General features: G+C 38.6%; 1 protein-coding gene across 1 annotated transcript in view; it reads right to left on the bottom strand.

The window, feature by feature from the left end:
* Nucleotides 1–21,133, bottom strand: part of LOC126198442 (DNA repair and recombination protein RAD54-like) — a 61,095-nt gene extending 39,962 nt beyond the window's left edge. Inside the window, exons 1-2 of the mRNA XM_049934765.1 lie at nucleotides 19,693–21,133; nucleotides 10,910–11,248 (exon numbers count right to left, since the gene is read on the bottom strand). Coding sequence (XP_049790722.1) covers nucleotides 10,910–11,248; nucleotides 19,693–21,000 — 1,647 coding nt within the window. The 5' untranslated portion in view covers nucleotides 21,001–21,133. The remainder of the gene's footprint in view (nucleotides 1–10,909; nucleotides 11,249–19,692) is intronic.
* Between the last annotated feature and the right edge of the window lie 445 nt (nucleotides 21,134–21,578).

Raw genomic sequence — 21,578 nt, 5'->3', positions numbered from 1 at the left:
TGTCATTTTCATGGGTTACGGTGGGAGACGGTAGTTTCTCGCATATCAATAAAACAAACCAACTGCTTCCAATGTAAGAAAAAAGTATAAATAGATTACGTAAAATACAAGGTGTACATAAAATCTGGGAACACTTTCAATTATTTATTGTTACCCATCTCCACACGGCATCGTTGACTGTGACAGTCACTTCCCGTATTCTCTCCCGGAGTTCTGCTACATCACATGGTAAAGGCGGTACATACACCTGATCTTTAGTAGGCCATTTCCTGAAACAGCTATCCTCTTCTGTAGCATAGCTGATCCATCGATGCAGCAACTCCGTTTTCAGGTACCCACAAACTTCACAATGAAAATGGGGTGGAGCCCCGTCCTGCTGAAAGATGAACGGGGAGTCCGACTGCATTTTTGAGGCATCAGCCATTGCTGCATTGCTGCAACATGTCCAAGTAGGAATATCCAGTGACACTGCTCTCGACAAAGAAGAATGGACAGTACAGTTTTCGACGTGACAAGGCACAAAAAACATTTACCTTTGGGGAATCACACTCAAATTCAATGCATTCATGTGGATGCTTTGTACCCTAGATTCAACAGTTACACCTGTTCACTTTCCCATTAGTGTGAAAAGTTGCTTTGTTACTAAAAATTAAGTGATCAACAATGCCATCCCCATCCACATTCAATTGCTGCAACTGTAAACAAAACTCAAAGCGCTTGTCATTGTCATTGAGCTTTTGCACTAGCTGCAATTTGAATGGTTTCATAGACAACTTCTGTCGCAGGACTTTCCACACTGTCATTCGAGCCACTTCGAGCTCACGGGATGCATGAGGAACCGATTTCTTTGGACTCCTTATGAATGTCTCTCGTAAGCACTCCATACTCCCTTCACTCACACTGGGATGTCTGCTTCTCTTTGCTGGGCACAAGCAATGCATCGTAACGAATTTGTTGTGTCAGTGGTAAATGGCCTTTCTTGTTGGTGGGTATTACTGTATTTGGTTCTAAACATCTGTTGAACAGCTGTAGCACACTTGTTTTTGTCGAACTCCAACACACAGAAAGTTCACTCCGCACCTGAACTCGCCATGTTTGCAACTAGCGCTAACTAACCAAATTGCCAAACCATGCTGTGGCGGTATACATGAAAAAAAAACTTTCAGGGTTTCTCTCCAAAATGACATATGTATGATATCTGTACAATGTTTGGTTCTTGTGCAATAAATAACTGAAAGTGTTCCCGGACTTTATGTACACCCCGTAAATAAAGAACAATGCTCACTAGTATAGTACTGTATAATGTCAGGCCTTTGCTGATACTTTTGTGCAAAAAACTGAAATGTCTATTATATAAAAATCATAACCATTTTAGCAGAACAAGTGGCAAGCAAAAAGGCCTTGTATGTCATTTAGGCAAAGAACTCACAAAACTTACAAGACCATAAAAGGCTAGACAGCAAATGGCATTTGAATAAGGTCCATGACATGAGAGGGAAGATAAGGAGGATGCAGGGGAAAGCCTGCTGTTATTTGTAGAGGACTGTACATCTGATAAACAGTAAGACAGATAGAGAAGTTTTCAAAAATGGTTCAAATGGCTCTGAGCACTATGGGACTCAACTGCTGAGGTTATTAGTCCCCTAGAATTTAGAACTAGTTAAACCTAACAAACCTAAGGACATCACACACATCCATGCCCGAGGCAGGATTCGAACCTGCGACCGTAGCGGTCTTGCGGTTCCAGACTGCAGCGCCAGAACCGCGCGGCCACTTCGGCCGGCTAGAGAAGTTTTCATTAGCCTTTTTTGCCCATGATAGAATCTCAATTAATTAAATACTAATATGTTCTTTTTTTTAACAAAAAAAAGGTCTCTACTGCAAAAGAGTTAATTGCTAATGACCTGTTTCACACATCTTCCGATTATCTGCAAGTAATAAAGTTTTTGTTACATAAAAAACACAAACCAATCAGATGATGCTAATGGTGAGGTATGAAAATTACTGTACTTGCCTTAACAGTGGAAGGGGCTTTAGTCAGATAATGGGAAGAAAGAAACTGGCAATTTAATTTATCATAATGCAAGTTTCTATACTTCTGACACCATTGAGAACACTTAGAACTGTTAAACATTATTTTTGTATACTGGATAATAAAAAATTAAATTATAATAGGAACCAAATCAACAAATCATAAAATTCACTTTGTATAATTTTGTTCCAGTGACATTCATAATTGTGTTCTCTTTTAAAAACCAACTATTTAATTTTAGTCTGCTACATGAAGCAAACATGATTTACTGTCTCAATCTGAAACACATTTTGACGCAACACTTGTCTTATTACTGTGTTTTCCACAGACAGCAGGGAACAGTTGATTTTCCCAACTTCTTGTACTTTACCTTCTAAGGTGCAGCTTCTTTGCAGCATAGGTGGCACGGTCCATGTTCCTGGCTCTTCTGTGATGGTGAATATTCAACAGTGCAGCTAAGTTTCCACTGTGTGATGCTTTCCATTGCCATTATTGCTGGCTTCTGAAGCCTGTACAAATTTCAGGCCCGTTTATCTACATGTGGCCTTATTAGTTCAAGACCCGAGTTAGTGAGGAAAACTCTTCTGCTATTTAGCAAATTCTTTTTCCAAATTGGAAAGTTGAGAAGAAAGTCTGATATTCATTTATTGCTATGATATTAATGACTGTGTATAAGAGAGATGTAGGCCATCTTCTTGTTCCTCTCTTCGTGCTGTAATGTCATGCCATCTTGTCTATGGTGTCCACACTCCTTTGTAGAATTAGTGTTTTTTGAGTCCTCACTAATCAACCTTTCTGACTGATAAGTCAAAAGCATCAACAGCAGTCACTTTGGTTTCTCATGGACTAGAGTTGCTGTCACAGTAACTGGTGACCTCTGTGTCTGAGGTCCAGTATATGCGAAGATGGATGAGTGTACACTACAGCCAGTCATAGTCTTCAGCTGTGTGTCATCTGTTCAACTGCAGGGTGCCAACAAGTGTCAGGTGAAAATCATTCCACAGAGTCTCAGCAAGCTCCACTGAAGTGTAATACCGATCCATGGTAACACTCCGGCCCGATTTCTCGATGGGTTTTATTAGTGTCTCTGCAATACCCATTGGCCCATTTAGATGCTGTGCATTTCCAGACTTTCTTCTTTAGACGTCCCTGCTGATAACATATCTAGTCTCAGAATCAGACAGCATTCTAATTAGAATGGCATGTTCTCCGGGCTTCTCTTTTAAAAACACCTTGAATGGGCAGCGAACACAGAAGAAGGACAACATCTCATTTTCCGGGGTGTGTAGATCAGGAATCAGATACAATGAAATGAAGAATTCAAGCTTGTATTCTTATCATCAAACCTCAATATTTTGGTCAACTGGAAAAAATCAGGTCTCACTCATTGAGCCGTAGTCCTGAAGCACAAACCATAAATCTTGGACAGGTACCGTATTTACTCGAATCTAAGCCGCACCTGAAAAATGAGACTCGAAATAAAGGAAAAAAAAAATTTCCCGAATCTAAGCCGCACCTGAAATTTGAGACTCGAAATTCATGGGGAGAGAAAAGTTTAAGGCCGCACCTCCAAATCGAAACAAAGTTGGTCCATTGTAATATGAGACACAATTTAGGTCGAATGAAAGACGATACAGCTACAGTAGTTTGGTTCGAGTCGTAAGCTAAGCAGTTAAGCTTTACCAGGTAGCCATTACTATGCGTCAGGCGCTCCGTCCGTATTTATACGGGTACCCTTCCTTTTTTACGTGCTTCGTCTGGTTTGAATCGATTGCTTATTTTGCTTTGGTCTGATAAGTGCCGTTTTCTTTGTTATAGGTGTTTACGTCACTCTAAGCTGAAAATGCATTACTGTACTGTGTAATGCATTGTTTGTCGCATTTTGATAGTGCGTGTTTACGACCTGTCGCCGCTCGCGGCATGACTTGCTTTTGTGCGCGCTACCGCCGCTTTTTAAAAAAAGAGGAATCGTCTCATTAGCGAAACAATGGCAAGAGACTGCTATTTGTTGTTACTTACACTGCTGCTTTCTTTGATAATGATCAACAAGAACCAAATGCGTATGATAGAACATGCGTATGATAGAACATGTTCTAACGAGAGTTTTGCGAAAATTTTCCTCGGTTTGAAAATCTTTGCGGCCGCTTCTTTAGTACATCAAATTCTGCACAGAAATTAGTCATCTTACATTTAAAATCTAGTCAGTTGCCGTGCTTCATTTCTGACTGTATCACTATTAGGCATAAGAATAATACGAATATAAACATGACACGATACGTATATTCTTCCGCGTTTGCTGTTGTCTCACTCTGGTTTCGTAGTTTATTACGTAGACAGGATTTAAATGAGATAGCAGCAAACACGAAAGAATACATGGCAAAATGTTGATATTCGTATTATTCTTATGGTGAAGAGAATACTGCATGTGATTCACATTTCATCAGGTTCCTATTAGCAACCATCTCTTCTCACAGGTAGGAAAAAACTCGGAACGTAGAGTTGGCCATATTGACAAACATCCCTAACAGTCTTGCCAGTCGGATTTTCGTAGTACATTGAAATTCTGCTACATTCGAAGATGAACAATACGGAATTTGTATTTACTTCGTTGGATAATGTATGAAAATGCAGTGGTCGAAACGCGGGGCGGAGAAAAAAAAGCTCGTCTTCTACCTTTTTTTTTTTTTAAATTTATTCACTGATGCAGAGGTTTTGGCGCCAGTATTTATCTTTGTGCCCACATTGTGTAGCACTACATATATTCGACGGCAGAAGTTAGTTGTGGCGGCACCTATCAACATTTTTCAGAACTTCCGCTTGCTTTGCACTCGATTCTAAGCCGCAGGTGGTTTTTTGGATTACAAAAACCGGAAAAAAAGTGCGGCTTAGATTCGAGTAAATACGGTATCTTATTATAACAATTTGAACCCATGATTAGTAAGAGCCCTATATAACAAAATAACTCATTTATATTGGTGTGCTGAATACCTAGTTGAGAGACCCCTTCAATTGAGTGTAGTTTTATTAGTTTCATAGAATGGGGTGTAAGTGAGCTCTATAGTCTATTTCGGAGACTCAGTTTTTCCTTGTTGTCTTAGTCCCATTCTTTCCTGCACTCTATTTTATTCAGAAATCTGATATTCTTGAGATAGCTCCTTAACATACTCATGTCCACTTTTGGCAATGAATTTATCATAGTTGGTATCATTGGCATCCAGTGGGTTGGGCTGAACCTCTTCTTCATTCTCAGATGGTGAATCAGTTCCAATTTCTTCCACATCATCATCATCATCCACGTCAGTTCCACCTAAATCTGATTCATTCAGGACTTCTTCAAGCACTCCTTCAATAGAACTATCAAGTAAACATTGCCTATTCATGTTACTTGTTCAACAGCAACAGAAACAATGAAAATAAAAATGGTTGAATTCATAAAAATATGTTTGGAGAAAACAATGCAAAAGTTTGTTTCATTTTAAAAATTTAAAACCAGTCTTAACCATCAGAAATCTTTCCTTTGTGTTATTTACGACAGGAAGGGGGACGGGGGTGGGGCTTCTAAGGCCCATGGAGAATAAAAACAAATAAATGAATTTTAATTAACAAATCCTATAATCATTCAATTGTAGATGTGGTAATGGACAATTAGTTTTGATTTCAAGTTCATATATCGAAAGACTTAGTTACAACATATAAATATTGAGCCAGTGGGCCTACAAAGCACCCCCCCCCCCCCTCCCTGTTAGTAATGGTCGTGTTAATACTGATTCTGAGCTCAATAACATTTTTAACATAACTTTACTCATCTTGCCATTCTCAGCCACCCTCCTGGTCCAAAGCTGATGACTGTGTGATTCGCTTTAAGGCTAAGTTATTGACGCTTTGCTGCAGTGTTGTCCAGTAAAGAAAGTGGCACAAGAAATATTGACCACCACAGAGGTCTTGCACAGCAAAGCAGTATCATGAGATGCCAATGAGATGCTAGGTAGAAGCAATCTCGTAGTTCCAAGGCATCAATGCTGCTGGCCTCTGCCATGAAATAGCATCACCTCCATGAAATAGCATCACAAGGTGAAAAGTTCTGTTTGAGGTCAGATCCTGTCCACTTCAAGAAGTTACTGTCAGAGTAGAGCCATTGTGCTGGCTACTTGCCGTGACACAGCCAGTGTCACCTGTCGGAGGACTTCTGTCTCCCATGAACAGTGCCTATGCGCCAACGCTATCAGAACTGTTTCGACAAGTGTCTACAAACTTGTATTTTCTAGTGACTGTAGTGAAGCCACAGTACAGCCATGATGAACTTGTATCAATTCACCACTCAGTAATCGTGACTCAGTGTGTTCTGAACTGCAAGTGCACATATGCAGTTTCATAGCTACAGCTGAGCCTGGCGAGCAAAGATAGGTTTTGTTGGAATTAATAAAGTATTACTTATTCAGTGTGTTCTAATTAACTGTATTATTACTGGCCACCCAGTGTCCAAGAAGTCAGCCACAACATTTCCATTACTTGGCTAATGTGCTTTTGCTGTTTTAAGGCAAGTACAATTATTTCAGTATGTCACCATTAGCTTAATCTTGGCGACTGACGGGCTAGATAGGTTCACGTGTTTTATGTAACAAAAACGTTTTTAGTACTTGCAAATAATCTGAACCATGCGAAATGTGTCATTAGCAATAAAGCCTTTTACAACAGATTGTTTTTTTTTTCCTCTTTCTTTTTGGAAAAATAATTACTGTTGATGCACCAGGGTCATGGAGTGGAGTGATGTGTACAAACGTATTGGTTTATTAACAATATTGCGTGATTAAGATTCAGCTGAGATAGTCCTCCAGCAAGAAGAAGATAGAAAGATTAGTGTTCAAAAGTCCCACCAATATCTGGATAGCTGGGACAGAGCATTAGCTCTCTTTGGTCAAGAATGGCCAAAAAATTAACCCTAGTTGTTTAGCATTTGCCTCAGGTAATTTCAGGCAACCAAGAAAAACCTAAATATGGAGATTTAAATCCAACTCTTCTGATGTATAGGAGTCCTTTCAATAAAATGAAAATGCATACAAAAAAGCTGTCAACAAGAGCACAGAGGATGTAACACTACATTGAGGAAAAACAACATTTTGTGTATTTTAACCCTCAAGTCTTATTACCTTGGAAATAATTACATCTTTTAATCCTGTATGTTTAATCTATTTCCTTTACTATCATTCCCTAATGTTCAACTGCTTTTATTCTTGCATGTGGTTTGCTGCATTCTGTGTGTCCCACTCTTCACAATAGTACTGTATTTCCTATTTCTGAGTCATACAATGTCTCCATTGAAACCTCTATTTCCCCTCTGAACCACTTTCTTGGGGCTAGAGTAATATATTTTTTTTTATTTTTATCTTCTCACTTAAAGCGTTCAACATAACTCAATATATCCCCTTCTTTAGTATGCATATTCAATTTGAGGATCGAAATGTACTTTATCAAATCTTCATCATAATGTAATTTAACTATTATTCAATATAAAAAGGAGAAAGTAGTATGAAGTGTTAAATTGTGTTAGTGAAAATCTCAAAGTAAGCATTATGCACATGAATTTAAGAGATATGACAAGCAATGGCAAAACCATCTGAAACACTATATATAGTGAAACAAACTAAGGCACAAATCATAAATACTCCATTACATCGGTAATGGAAAGGAAACAATACAGCTACACAAAGCATACACAGGCTTCAGTTATTTTTCCTCAGTAATTAAGAAAAAATATGTACTTCAAATAACCATTTTAGTGCAGCTGATGTACTTTTTAATCAACAACAAACACATGCTAACATACGATTGTTTCCAATATAAAAATCCAAATGAAATTACAATGACAGGCGTAAAGAGAAAGCATGGTATTAAAAATGTGTATAAAGCCAAAATCCTGATTTAATAAATGGTTCAAATGGCTCTGAGCACTATGGGACTTAACATCTATGGTCATCAGTCCCCTAGAACTTAGAACTACTTAACCTAACTAACCTAAGAACAGCACACAACACCCAGTCATCACAAGGCAGAGAAAATCCCTGACCCCGCTGGGAATCGAACCCGGGAACCCGGGGATGGGAAGCGAGAACGCTACCGCACGACCACGAGCTGCAGACCCTGATTCAATATACCTAAGGATGGAGTAGCTTTTTAAAGTAGGTTTCTTCTAATTTACTAGGTTATGTTTGGATGACAAATGTATGAATAGTATTGCGCAGTGGTAGTTTATTGCTAATACCATGTCCAGGTTAAGTTTCAATGATTTGCTTGTATTTTGTTAATGTCTAGCTTGTCTCATCCCTGAAGGATCTACAGAATAGATGTATGAATAAGTCCCAATTTAACCACCATCTCTTTCTTCCTGGCCCTCCTTAGTAACTACTAATAGTAATTGGGTTTGTTGCAAAATACTAGAATTTAATGTTATGTTTCTGGCAACACTATCAAATATTAATGGGTATTTTATCTATTGTGATGTACATGGTGTCCCACCTAAACTTTTCACTGCCAGTATCTCTGGAACCACAATAGATATTGACAATCGGCTATAATGGTATGAATGTACAGTAGTGGCTCATGAAAGTAAAATACCATGAGACATTTGAGACATTCTAAACCATGTGCAAATATTGGTTTCACCGCAAACGTCTGTTTTTCACTTCCTACATTATTCCATATGCAGTCAGTAACATGAGAAATCATGATAGTAATAGCACTGGTTGCATTGCAATATGTGAATTACATCCCGAGAAATTGGAACGCGAAGCTGACACGTGAAATGAATGAAATGCACCGCCACTGCACTTCCCGTGATGCAAGTGTGACTAGCACGTGGCTCATAATCATGATGTGATCAACATACTATGATGCAACAAATGCTACACTTACCTATTGCTATGTGCACTGTTAGTATGTGGCCTAGAAAACGTACGGGTGTCCATTCACCCACAACGGAAACGACAACACGGTTTAGTTGTATGTGCTTTACCGAACTTTTTGACAGTATTACAAAGGGCATAACAGTAACGAAATACCGATAACCACTGGCCAGTGTAAAAAAAGTCAATGGCTATCAAAGGGTCCCATAGAGGGATACATGCTACTTGTACGTAGTTGTACATCAATGACAAAATGGTACATGCCACGTACAGGACATGACACTGAACTCTTTAATGACTGTGACACAACTGGACCATTGCAGCTGGGGCAACGCATACATAAATGTACAGTAGTACCAACAAAACAAACATACATCTCCTCTGTAACACACAAAATGTACGCTGGTGTGCAATCACGTCTCGTAGCCTAAACGCTACAACGTATGCTCGAAGAGATCACCATTTGCTTGGTAAAATCGCAGTGCACTCTCCATCATGGATCCACTTACAGCTGTCAGTATTTGTAGTGTCATTGCAGTGCATGCAGCAGAAATGCAGGCTTTCATGTTGACCATTGTTGTTGGGACCTGCTGATACACTACATCTTTCACATGTTCCCAGAGAAAAAGTCCATGAGGGTGAGGTCTGGCAACTGTGTTGGAACTACCTGAATGGGACTGCTTTGTCCAATCCATCCATGAGGGAACTGTTGGTTTAGCACCTGTCGTGCCATCAAGGTATTATACGCAGGGGACTCACGGTGTTGATACAACACTGTTTGATGCAAATGAAGGGGTAGGTCTTTCATCAGTCCAGATAAGGTACATCTGGGGAACAGCTCATACTGTCTTCTGTTAAAGAGTGCCATCAATGAAATATAGGCCAATGATGTGATGACACTCCACTGACAATGATGTTCAACCTGGTGAATCCAGTGTGGGTTTTCTGGCCACCATTAGTGCATATTGTGTAAGTTGATGTTACCATTGTTTGTAAATGTGGCCTCAACGTTAAACAGTACCCTACGCATAAAGTCATGGCCTTGCTGCAGAACTCATTGACAATATTCCAGACGACTGTGAACGCCGTTGCCATGGAGACCTTAATGTAGCGCCATGTGATACGAGTGGTATCTATGCCTGCACACAATACGCATCATACTTGTTCGAACCATTCCCATCCGTATCTCCATTTCACAAATACTTGCATGAGGGTTTATTGCAGCGACCAACAGAACAGCCACCTCTGCTGCTTCATTTGTTACACCTCTGGTCTGGATCCGGGTTTGTGGAGACAACTGCCCTGTGATGCGAAGACCTTCAACAGTATTCATGAAGGTAGGGCGCGGGTGCGTCAGATTATGTCTATTAGGGTAGCACTGGGCTGGCACATGTGCCATTTTGGTGACATTCTCCATACAGTGATATCATATCAACCATTTCCATACCATGTCAAATGTCTAGAACTGATAGTCTGTACATAGATAAATACAACATGCACAAGGGACACCATTATGTACATATCAATGTTTGTGGCAGGAATCCCTATTATTAGTTTCGACCCTCGTGATAACATGAAAGTAAGAATATGTGCGTTAACCACATCGCAATTACTAGCAACATGTGGGTCACGCTTGCATCGTAGGAAGCGCAATAGGAGTGCATTTCATTCATTTCATGCGTCAACTTCACATTCCAATTTCTCGCGATGTAATTGAGGTATTGCAATGCAACCAGTGCCATTATTATTTTGATTACACATGTTATTGATTGTGTATGGGATAATATGGGGTGCCCAAAAAAAAAGTGTTGAAAGAAATATTTACATGTGGTTTAGAATGTCTCGGAGTAATTACTTTCATGAGCCTCTGCCATAAGCCGTTTGTCAATATCTACTGTGGTTCCAGAGATATTGGTGGTGGGACACCCTGTATATGGAAGTATATGTATAAGAACATAAATAAAATCTGTTTACTCACCTTTGCTCGTTTCTTGATTGTCATGGTCCCATCAAGACGAACATACGGATAATTGCGGAGCCGGCATAGCTTCTCGAACACATCTAATGTCTGTGTGTAGTTGGATACCAGAACCACTTTGTCATTAGTTGTTGTCTTCACAACAGCTAAAAGACAATCCAGAAGCATCAGCTTGCCAGACAACTCTGGCATTACAGTCCGTCCGTCATACTTTGCTGGCATATGCTCAAGTGCTTTTTCAAAACCTTCACTTTGAGACTGTATTTTGTCAAGCACCAAGTCAGGATGATTGCATAACTTCTTCAATGATGTTATCGAAGATAGTGCTGACAGACTCACCTTTGTAACAGAAAGAATGCCCAAAATACGCATAGTTTTACAGGTGACAGTTAATATATGATAATTGAACAACACACATAGATTCAAGAAATCTTACACAATCATAATCAAAAACTCATTAAAATTAAGAAAATGACCATCTGCAATAATTACGCAAAATGATCAGATCAAATATAACTATGTATATGAGGAGAGAAAACAATTCATCTGATAGAAATGAGACATAGAAACAATGATAAACTGCTGGATTTTCTTCAGTGTTAACACTATACTAACACCCCCCCCCCCCCTCTTCCAGTTCATTGTCCTTTCTCAGAACCTATGCACAGTTCAGTGCCATTCCTATTTCGTGAGTAGTGATCTATCCTCGCCTACACAAACTCTCCACTGGATTTTTCACTGAAATGTAATGAACTGTAACTATGTTTTAAACAGTGGAACCCTGGTGTTTGTTGTTGTTTCAAAGTCACAAACTGGTCACATTTAAATGTTTACAGATTTAAATGACAGACGTCCCAACCCCTCTTCTCCTTCCAATACTGCACATTTAACCTTACTTTTATAAGCTTTGAACAGAGTACATAGTAAGCATAAAAGTCGACTATCTAGGTAGCTATGAATTTGTAGGAGAATCAGAAGTTTTCTCGTATTTCTCTTTTCAATCTGTGGCGCTGTCTAATTAACATAAATGAATGCAAATGGTTCATACATATAGACATTAAACACTAATAAATTTCACTAAAATATTGTATTAGTTGTGTTTGTAATCAGCACCAAAACACTGATAGAGCAATGGCATAAGGAGGAGGTCAGTGGGACTCTCACAGCAATTGGCATGAAAACTTGCCTGAAATAGAAAACATATAACATTTCAATATTGGATTCAACTGTATCTAGAACAGAAGTACAATGCACGCGTTGCACTGGACAAGAAAATTAAGAATGCTGAAATTAAAACTGAGGCTGCATGGGAAACTGTGTGAGCATCAGAAATAAGAAAGGTAAGCTACAAATAAAGATTATAACTGTGTATTTACAGCCACTGATGCATTTAAAAGCTTAATTTCACTAACACACATTCTCATTAATGACTCAGCACTAAGGTGAACACTTCCATTATGTGGTAAAAGATGTGAAAAATTACTGTTATTTTAACTGGCAAGCAACAAAAAGCTTACAGTTATACTTTTGCAGAAGACTTAAGAAACAAATTATGAAGACAGTCAAGAAAATTAGGTGTCATGAGAAGAACCAGCCATAACTTTAAGTAGGCCCAATTTCTTTCATGCAGGACAAAACAGCTGTTTATAATAAAATGGAACCAAGAACCATTATTAAGGTTTAACAAGATTTTGGAAAGGATACATTTTACCCGTTCGATAAAGCAAACAAGTAAAGAATCACATTCTAACAAGCACAGGAGTTGGGACGTATTTCAGTCCAATACAGAATGCTTAGAGGAACAGTAATACTGTAACCTGTTGGTCAAATCTTAAATAACTCTCTCAGCAGCACTGTATAGAAGAGCAGAAAACTGTATATGCATACAGTCCTTTTTATGGATCCTATAGTTTTTCGAAGAGTGCAGGAACTTTTAACGTAATAAGTAGTTCAATATTGGGAACTTTTAACAGGTATGAGTAACATGCACACATGCAAACAGCCCAGGAACGGGTAATGATTACAATCGAAACAGTCTGTTTAGTGTCAACTTTCTCTTAGCTGGGTTGGACTGAGCAGTCAGTGTTAAGAGACTGGGCAGAATCTACCCATTTTTATATTTGTAGCACAACAGAGGATTAAACTGGTAACAATAACTAAACTACAGATGAATAATGAACTACACTCAGGTTACATTTATTTCTTGTAACGTATTTCAGTGAAGGTACACAGTTAAATTACTGCTACATGGTGAAGCTAGACAAAACACTTTAGAGGCCCAATGCCTGAACATGAACATTATTTGAATGGTTGAAAATCAAGTCACTATGTTTAGGAGAGTGGAACAATGTCTGGCATGGGGGTGGAATACTGAGGCCTGTTAGAGCTCATCCAATAACAATGTTGTGTAACCCACTTTTCAACATAACACTCATGCTAGCACATAAGCACTTCTACAGCAGACCAATATCAAAAATACAAAGGTGTTCAGGAAATCCCATTACAAACTTCTAGCCCTAGTCAAGGGGGGGTGCGAACATGGTATTTTGAATAAGAACCCATGTCCAGAAAAGTACCATTTCCATTCTACAATGGATGCAATTCATATGTTTAACTCATCCGTGTCTGCTTGAGGAAAGCAGTAAATAATTAGGTAACAATTCGAAAGGAAACTTAACAAAACACCTATTTATTTTTTAGGTACATTTGTTTGTATTAACACTCAAACATTAGAATCTGTATGTACAGTATGCTGGATTCTTTATTGTTTTATTGTTTTGGAATTCTTCATTGTTTTGGAACGATGTAAACCTGTAATGTTTGTGTGTTGATACAAACAAATGTGCTTAAGTGATAAATGGATGTTTCTTTATGTTTTCTTTCGAATTGTTACCTAATAATTGTACTTCGCCAAACCTAAGTCAATTCCTCAGGCGGAAGAGGATCAGTTAAACATCTGAACTGAAACCATCTTAGAACAGAAATGGTATGTTCCCATTCCTGGGTTCCTATTCAAAAAGTTATGTATGCACTCTGCTCTACAAGTTCTAGAAGTTTTTAACGGGAATTTCCAAACACCCTGTGTGTTATAGGTAGAGAAAGAAAAGAAAGGTGGAGTACTTGAGGATGGAAAACCACTAGGAGGATAAGGCAGGCTTACTCTGAAAGAAACTGATTCTCTTCAGTTATTTTATGAGAGAGTGGTTCTCTTCAGTTATTTTATGAGAGAGCTATCAGAAAAACACACACAATTTAGAGGCAATGAGGCATGTGGTGTGGGCAATTTTTTTTCCACAAACACCAAGAAGCAATCTGTGTCCGAAAGACGATTGGTGTAAGTTCAACAACAGAAATGAGACATATTCACATAAACACTCATTACCAGAACCTGTTTTGAATGTAATTAAGCTCACATTCAGGTTTCTTGCAAACCCTGATTTATTGAGAAAGTGTCTTCACGGAAAGACACAAAATGCAAAATGAAAGCCTCAATAATTTAATTTTGATTAGATGCTCAAAAAGGACATTCTGGGGACTTGAAGTACTCAAAATAGGTGTCTGTGATGCAGTTTTACGTTACAATAATGGAAAGAATGGCATAATTAATGTACTGAAGAGAGTTGGTCTGGATCCTGGTGTGTTTCCAACAAAAGCATTTTACACCATCGACAAGAGCAGGGTCAAGAAAGCTAATAGATCAGTGTCTTACCTGCAAATACAGGCCAGGAAGATTCAAAGAGGAGAGAAGAGAAACCCGGTGGATGAGGAATATTAGTATGAAGGATTTTAAAATTGAGGTAAGCTTATTACATGTACAAGTATGAAGAAAATCTTTGAACCTCATTTTATATGTTTTACATTATGAGAAGCCTTTTCTCAAAAAGTATATGCGCTAATGCTATGAAATTTTCAGGAACTGTTCGCAACTTGTTGCTGTCTCCCTGAAACTATAAAATACGAGATCCTGCAATTACATTCTGATTTTTAGATGATTATATGTAGGAAAAAAAATGGATGTGCAAAATAAAAACTTTATTAATGATACAATTTGCACCATAAATTAATAACTGTAGTTCAGTGGTCTTGTAACCTTCTCAGGACACTACAATAAAATTTTCAGATTAACTGCATGATTAGAATTATGATTAGATTACGGCACTAAAAGAAATTAAAAATTGAAATTTCTGGCAAAATATTAATCCTGCATATTTTATTTTTCCATTAAAACACAGCTCTTTTGCTTTACACATGCAAAATTTTAGATTTGTACATTACTAAATATGGGTGTAATGTTTCTTTTTTTTAAATAAATGTTTACAGTTTCCATTACATCCTCCCTGAAGTACCAAATCACCCTCAAAATCAAGAATGAAAGTTCCAGTGTCCACTTTGTTTCCGGCGTGTATCACACAACACACACAATGTATGAAGTTAGACCCCTCACTTCTCCAAGTTTTTGTATAATTCCTCATCCATCTGCAGTGTTAAGTTCCAGTGAAAAATTAGATCCTATACGATGCTCAGCTGAGATAGCCGGGAAGACCTTGAAATGCTCAAATATTTAATTGGAAAAGTAAGAACATTATACTAAAATTGCTACAGCTATGTCCAGATAGGCACTGGAGGATCAAAATCTGTCCGAGATAAAGAGAAGTGTCTGTTAAGGAGGTGGCCTATTGCCACTCTTTTTCATAATAGTGATGGACAAGCTTATAAAATCTACTGAAATGATCAATGAATCCAATGTCCTACTTTGCTGGGTGGATAAAAAGAAGCTGAGGTGCAGAAAAAGCTGGTGGAAAGGGCAAAGCTTGAATTTAATATTTGGAAGGGACAAAATCAAACACCTCAAAAGCACAACTTCATAAAACAACAGTATCAACCTGGAAATATTCAGAGAAAACAGAAAGCATCCAACATTTACAGTCAAGTCTCAAACCTTCCAGGGCCATGCAAAATACCAGAAAAAAGAAAAAACAACCATGCACCATACATATTTGTGCCACTTCTTGCTTACAGTTTAGGGACATATAATCTACTACAGCAGAATCCAAGTGACAGAAATGAGATTCATAAGAACTATGAACCAAATTACTAGAAAGGACAAGGTAAAAAAATTGGCCAGATGGGAGTAGGACTCGCACACGGATGGTTCCATACAGACTTAATTATGTATGTAGACTGTTCATCCAATATGGGAATCAAGAATCTCTATGATTTTTGCCCATTATCAGCACTGATATCGCAAGATATCGGTCCCAGGGAGTCCAAGACATCCGAAGATGTTTTAATTTCAATTTTGAAGTGTGCAGGTAACTCAGTTTTTGTGATTTATATGGACATGATGAGTTCTGTGTGTGTTTAGGCCACATTAAGCCTACCACAAAAAAAATTATACCCTTTTTGAGTGAATTATATTTGGCATAGAGGGCACCTACAATATGTACCTTTTAACATATTACATTTTTTTAATAACACTTTGGAATTTTTTATTTTCCCCTCAGAAATATGTTGTTGGTGTTTTGATTCATGGAGTGTGTTCTCTAAAGGGATGTTACTGGGTTGTAAAAATTTCACTGGACTATGTGGAATAGTTCCAAAGTTATTAAGACCTGAAGTTGGGTCTGAAGAAGTTTTGGTTGCATTGACTTACATGTTAACATTTAATATACAGGCAGGGGACCAGACTTTAGTATGTGACAAATTTTAACTTGATAAGTCTATTCATGCTTGAGAAAAATGGATCTTAACAGACAAACGGACAGACAGACAACAAATGAGAATTTTTCTCTGTGATATAATTAAAAATTAACCATTTTCAAATTTTTTACTTTTGTTGTACTGTGAAATCTTAATTCTTACTAAATTTCATGATTCTAGAACAACAGGATGTATCCTACAAGTTTTGGTGAGTGAGAGTGCGAGTATCAAAATATGTGATACAAATGGCCATATCTGTTGACTGTGTTGACTTACAAGCTTAATTTTTTTACACTGTCACATGACTTGATGTGTCTAACCATTCCTAATAAAATGGATTTTTAACAGTCAGTAACATAGACAGACATAGGCTACAGACAACAAAATTATCCTATAAGGGTTCCACTTTCACTGACTGTGGTTTGGAACACTAAAAATGGGGTGAACAGGAATGTAACCAGCATCAAAGTTTCCAGTACCAGTGTAATGAAAAAATGAAGACTGAAATGGTATGTGTGTGTTATGAGAATGGATGAGAAAAGACTAGCCAGAAATATTTTGAAATAAATATCAAAGGAAAAAAACCATCTGTAAAACCCGGGAAATGCTGGACGGATATAGTGAAATCAGATTTCAACGAGAGAAGACTCCAGTAGGAAGAGAACCAGGAACAGAAGATTTATGAAGAAAGGAGGAGATGGTGAGCACTTTTAAATCACATCCGGGAAACTGGAGCTGGGTAATGATGAGGCAGAACCACTTCACAGTTCACCGAGTCAAAAGATTTCTCCTAATATATTTTCAATATTATCTAGCCCCTTACTAAATGGTTACTGCTTGGAGTCCTGGTGCCCCCAAACTGTCACGCACCTACTCCTCAGAATGAACAGGGAGGTTACAGCTCTGGCACCAACAGTGTGTTCCCTGTATAGTCAGCCAGGAGGCTACCACTCTGCAGGCACCTAGTGATCCCTCCACATGTACTGGCAACCAGTCTGGGTATTGGGTGACCTTCCCCACACAGCCTGCACGAAATGCAAATTCGAAAAAGTGGAGGTCAAACCAGCCTAGGGGAGCTAACATGAATTAACTGAAGAGCGTGTTGTGAAAAAAAGAAAGTGGAAAAAGATACTCTCTGACCTATGAATAAGCTAGGTTTTCAACAGGGAATCTGTCTTACTGACAAAGACTGAGAAAAGATATAGCTGGAGAGCAATACTGCAGCACAGGAAAGGATGAAGTACTGCAATGTCTTGGAGCCCCATGCTTGCCATGCAAGTACTCACAAAAGATGTGCGAGAACCCTGGGGGATTACCCATTTGCGATGAAGTTCCACTATACTAGCTTGAATGTGCAGTGTGCTAGAAGCTAGATGGGTTGTTGACATCTGCTAAAGCTAAAATATATTTTTCTATCTATATATCTTGTTACTATCAAACCAATACCTGTATTGTCCCTGAATCAATCCTGTATTGTTTGTAGTAACAGAGGTCACTTACGCAGTTACCAATAGCAGTGACAAAGGACAAGAAGGTTGTTCTAGGACACTCTATCTGTTGGAATCTTTGCTTTGTGGTCTGACTCCAGTTTGAGTATCACAGACAACGTAAGTAATACTCACTATAATAGGGTAATGCAGTGTTTACTGCATGGAGAAGCTTGGCATAGATTTAGTATTATAGGGAACTAACATATGTTTGATAAATAGATAATTTAATACATTTCACTGTATGCAATACATGGTAACAACTAGTAATACGACTTCATTTGGCTTCTGTGTTGCACAAATGTTCCACAGAAAATTTCACAGAAAGATTTCCAGTATCAATAGAACAGAACCGTATGAAAAATATGAAAGGCTGTATTGCATCAAAATGTGATCACAACTGGCTTCTATGATTTTTGTCAACGGAATGTGAATTATGAGGTCTGACTCCAATAGACATACATTCTGTTCAGACGTAAGTCACTGTCAGAACTGTAGTGCACCCTGATGCCACAATCCTTTAACCTCCTCAAACAAGATTTCCTGGGCAACAGTGTGCTGTTAATGTTTGCATGTTTACTTAAGAATGTGCACTTAGAAAGAAATTAACTGAAATAGTTAAATCAGACTGATTACCAAATAAATATTTATACATAACAATATACGGAGCATTTTGCATACATCCATCCCATATAGCCTACTTCCTTTGAAACAATGAGCACTTTTTATGAATGTTCATGTGTGTCTGGAGTGGTGGTCATTTTAATGTTTAAGAACATAGTATATCTCATAGTACTTGAAAGTGGAATGTCACTTGCTGTTCATCGAGTCTGCAGACATAGTTTTCTGCTGCTTTTCGTGCCTATCATAGTTTTTATAGATAACTTTAACCTTTCTGTTGCATTACAATCACGGACACAGATAGTCTTTAAAGAATTTTTAACATGTTGAAGCAGTGTTCAACAAAACCATTACAAATATTTTGATCTTTATAACATCCAAAGAAAGCTTGGACAAATTCATTAAATACATTTTGATTTATGTAAATGCCAAAGAAACACCAAACAAATTTTTCAAAAAATACTACGAAGATGAATGACTTTTTGTTACAGGCCGACATATATTTACAGTACAGGTCTAGAAAAAAACTCCTCCCAAACAGGCCATGAAGGCCCAACGGTGTGGACCGGCCGCCGTGTCATCCTCAGTCCATAAGCATCATTGGATGCAAATATGGAGGGGCATGCGGTCAGCACACCGCTCTCCCGGTCGTATGTCAGTTTCCGAGACCGGAGCCGCTACTTCTCAATCAAGCAGCTCCTCAGTTTGCCTCACAAGGGCTGAGTGTACCCCACTTGCCAACAGTGCTCGGCAGACCGGGTGGTCACCCATCTAAGTGCTAGCCCAGCCCGACAGCGGTGATCTGACGGGAACCGGTGTTACCACTGCGGCAAGACCGTTGGTACAGTACGGGTCTACTGGCTTGTTTACATAACAGGTCTATTGGCTTATTTACATTATAATAAACAAAGTGAAAAAAATACATTACAAATGGTGTACCATAAGTTAAACATTATAAATGCTTACAGCTATTACCTTGTTTGAAGATTCAGCTCCAACAGTGCGCTTTACTGCATCACTGTTAATAAAATCACTGTAGATCTTATGCTGCAGTTCAGTTAAACGGACACACACTACCTGTTCAATCTTGACAGGCAAATATTTCGACAGCAGAGCTGATGTTCTCCGGATAAGACACCGGTTCACAATTGCAACTAATTCATCTAAACGTTCCTGTCCTTTCTGGCGCTCCTCCGGTGTTGCATCTGCATCTTGGCCTCGCAGGATTGGATTTTCAAACTTACGCCGAAACTCTTGCGCTGTCCCCAAAATTCCTTCATTCACAAAATGAACCAAGCTGAAGTACTCGAGAAGATCATTTTGTATAGGTGTTCCAGACAGCAATACTCTTCGTTTGGCTCTCAGACCCATGAGAGCCTGGTAAGTTTGATTCTCACAGTTCTTCAATCTGTGTCCTTCATCGCAAAGTACAAGTCCCACTTCACTCTGATGCAACACTTTAGCATGCAGACGGAATGTTTCATATGATATGATTAATATGGGATTCACAGGTCTTTTTGAATATGTTTGCATAAATGAATTAAGGTCTCTATCTATCTGTTCTTTGCCTCCACTGTCAATAGCGAGTGCATTAACACGGCCACCCAACCATTTATTTATTTCATTATACCAATTTTTTACCAGGCTGCTTGGCGCTACAACGATAGCTTTATCAATAGTTGGTTTACAATCAGGTCCCTGTCGCAGAAGAGTCCACATAAGTGTAATACACTGTAAGGTTTTACCAAGTCCCATTTCGTCTGCCATAATGCAACCGTATGCATTATCTATACGCTTACCAGTAACACATTCATACATGAATTTTACTCCTTCCCTTTGATGAGGTCTTAATATAGCTGAGAGAAGAGGATCCACAACAACATGGACAGGCTGTTTATCTGCATCAGTTTTCAGCTTTTCGTGAGCCGAAAGTTCCGGGGGTGCGTAGAGAACTAAAGCATTCGGCTCCAAAGGATCGTGCAGTGGTCTACGGCATTTTGGTCGACCGACTCCAAGTGCGCGAGACAGACTAGAACCCTGGTAATTCGGGATTGGTATTTTAAAAGGTTTTGAAAGTAGCTTACGGATTAGAGATTCATGTGCAGACACGGTCACGGGGGTGATTTCTTGCGGTATACATGTCTTTTTAAGTGCTAGTTTGCTACTAAACGTTTCATCTTTCGATTTATCTAACCTTATTTTCTTCTGGTTTTGAAGTGTCTCGGGAACTGCGCTGAGAGGCTGTCTCTTAGCTGCTTGACTAGGTGCAAGACTTCGACGCATGCCTTCATTACTTAGACTTTAAGAGTGGGAATTATGTACACAACAGATTACACGCATGTTTTTACTGTCAAACTACGAATCTAAACATTACTACTTCACTACTTTCGCGCGTAAACATATTGAAAATGCAAACAGAGACAGTGCTACCACCCACAACAGAAAAAAAGCAAGCGTTTCCTGCGAGTTTGTTGCGGCAAGTCAACTAGCGGACACTTTCAAAATTTTGTTAGATAGCACTCAATAACGTGAGAAAAAAGCTATGTTGTGAAGATTAACACCTCTTTCGAAGTTTAACGAATTTTCTACTGTGCCAAAACATTTAATGCCTTGTGGTATGTGTCCGAAGTCCTTTATCCAGAGTCATTGAAAACTTGCACGCGCAACTCAGCTTGTCTGTAGGAACGTAGTACTTGTGTACCGGCGTGACAGTAATTGTCAAAGGTATGTGGAAATGCTCTCTATTCTGCTTTCGTTCGTAAGACCCAAGAGATGACTGCTCAGGTCTTGAATCGTTTTTAAGTTAGTTAGTTAATTAGCAACAAACTTTCAACAGTTTTGTTAGACAAAAGAATAGTAGT

The sequence above is a fragment of the Schistocerca nitens genome, chromosome 8 (assembly GCF_023898315.1).
Source record: "Schistocerca nitens isolate TAMUIC-IGC-003100 chromosome 8, iqSchNite1.1, whole genome shotgun sequence".
NCBI lineage: Eukaryota > Metazoa > Arthropoda > Insecta > Orthoptera > Acrididae > Schistocerca > Schistocerca nitens.
The sequence above is the reverse complement of the archived record's forward strand: the minus strand, read 5'-3'. Positions and strand labels throughout refer to the sequence as shown.